General features: G+C 42.0%; 1 protein-coding gene across 1 annotated transcript; it reads left to right on the forward strand.

Annotated features, from left to right (window-relative positions):
* Nucleotides 1–317: 317 nt before the first annotated feature.
* On the forward strand, nt 318–761 carry LOC113274462. Its single transcript, XM_026523844.1, has one exon. It carries the CDS (start codon nt 318–320, stop codon nt 759–761), a length of 444 nt encoding a protein of 147 aa, XP_026379629.1.
* Nucleotides 762–1,342: the final 581 nt, after the last annotated feature.

Raw genomic sequence — 1,342 nt, forward strand, 5'->3', positions numbered from 1 at the left:
AGTATGAACTTGCTATGAGAGACCTAGGTTTAGTGAGCCCCGCTGCTTTAAAATCTGTAGTGGATCTTGGACCGGAAATGTGGGCCAGGGTGAAGGCTAGAACAGGTCGTTTTACTCTCATGACTACAAACGCCTGTGAAACTTTCAATTTAAGAATAACTAATGTTAAAGGTCTTCCAATCTGTCATTTAGTTGATTACATTCGCAGGTTCCTTATGGAATGGTTCTGAGAACGTAGAAAACTAGCTCGTGATCGGCAAGATCCTTTGAGTCAACATGCATGGGATATAATCAAAGAATGGTGGGTTGTGGCAATAATGTTTGTGGCTTGCCATGTCGATGGGGACGAATATGAAGTGGACGAGGGTGACTATGAAGAGCACAACACCGTCTATCTTGACCGAAGGTCTTGCACGTGCAAAGTGTTTGACTATCAGCATCTTCCGTGTCCCCATGTACTTGCAGTGTGTGAGAAATATAAGATAAAAGAAGAAGGCCTTTGTGGGGAATATTATAAAACATCGGTTTGGAGATCTATGTATGAACCTAAAATCTATGGTGTGCTGAGCCCAGAAACTTGGGATGTCCCAGCGGAGGTGGCAGAGCGGGTGGTGCTTCCTCCAAAAACTACACCGGAAGTTGGTCGTCGGAGCATCAAGAGGAAAAGGTCTGCCATTGAAAAACCTAGAAAGAAAAGATCTTGTTCAAGGTGTCACCAGACAGGGCATTATGCTAACAGCAAACGTTGTCCCAAGGCTTAGAACTGGAGTGATTTTGGTTCCTGACATTTCTTACCTTGTTATGTTTGTTTTAAATAGTTTAGGCGGCATCATTAGTAGAGTGGATTTAGTCATATTTTCATCCTTAGGGTAAATTAGTTTTTCTGCGTTCTTGTGCCTTCGGATATCGCTCTTCATTGCACCATTCATCAGCTCAACAAGGGCAAGATCTTGAAACAAACTCTGTCCAAAATTCTCTTCCTTGATCCATACGCCGCTGCCATGATAAGGAATGATACATGACTCCGGGACTGAGATCCTTAACCTGTTGCATTCTTCACGTAACTGGCGATCCTCCTTTACTAACTCAAACCACTCCTTACAGAATTGGCTACCGTTTTTTGTTGTGTAGAAATTAGTTACTACACGCTTAGCAATAGGTTTTTTAGAGTCAACAAACTCATCACCATCCGACGCAACACCATTCCTCCCATATATGGTAGTATATTGATTTCTTGTTCGGGCAGTTGAATTAAGTGAGGTTACGTCAGACTGTTGAGAGGATCCTGCCATTGTTTTCAGATGATTTGAGATAAAAAATTGTAAACAAATGTACCTAATAA

The sequence above is a fragment of the Papaver somniferum genome, chromosome 4, assembly GCF_003573695.1.
Source record: "Papaver somniferum cultivar HN1 chromosome 4, ASM357369v1, whole genome shotgun sequence".
NCBI classification, from domain to species: domain Eukaryota; kingdom Viridiplantae; phylum Streptophyta; class Magnoliopsida; order Ranunculales; family Papaveraceae; genus Papaver; species Papaver somniferum.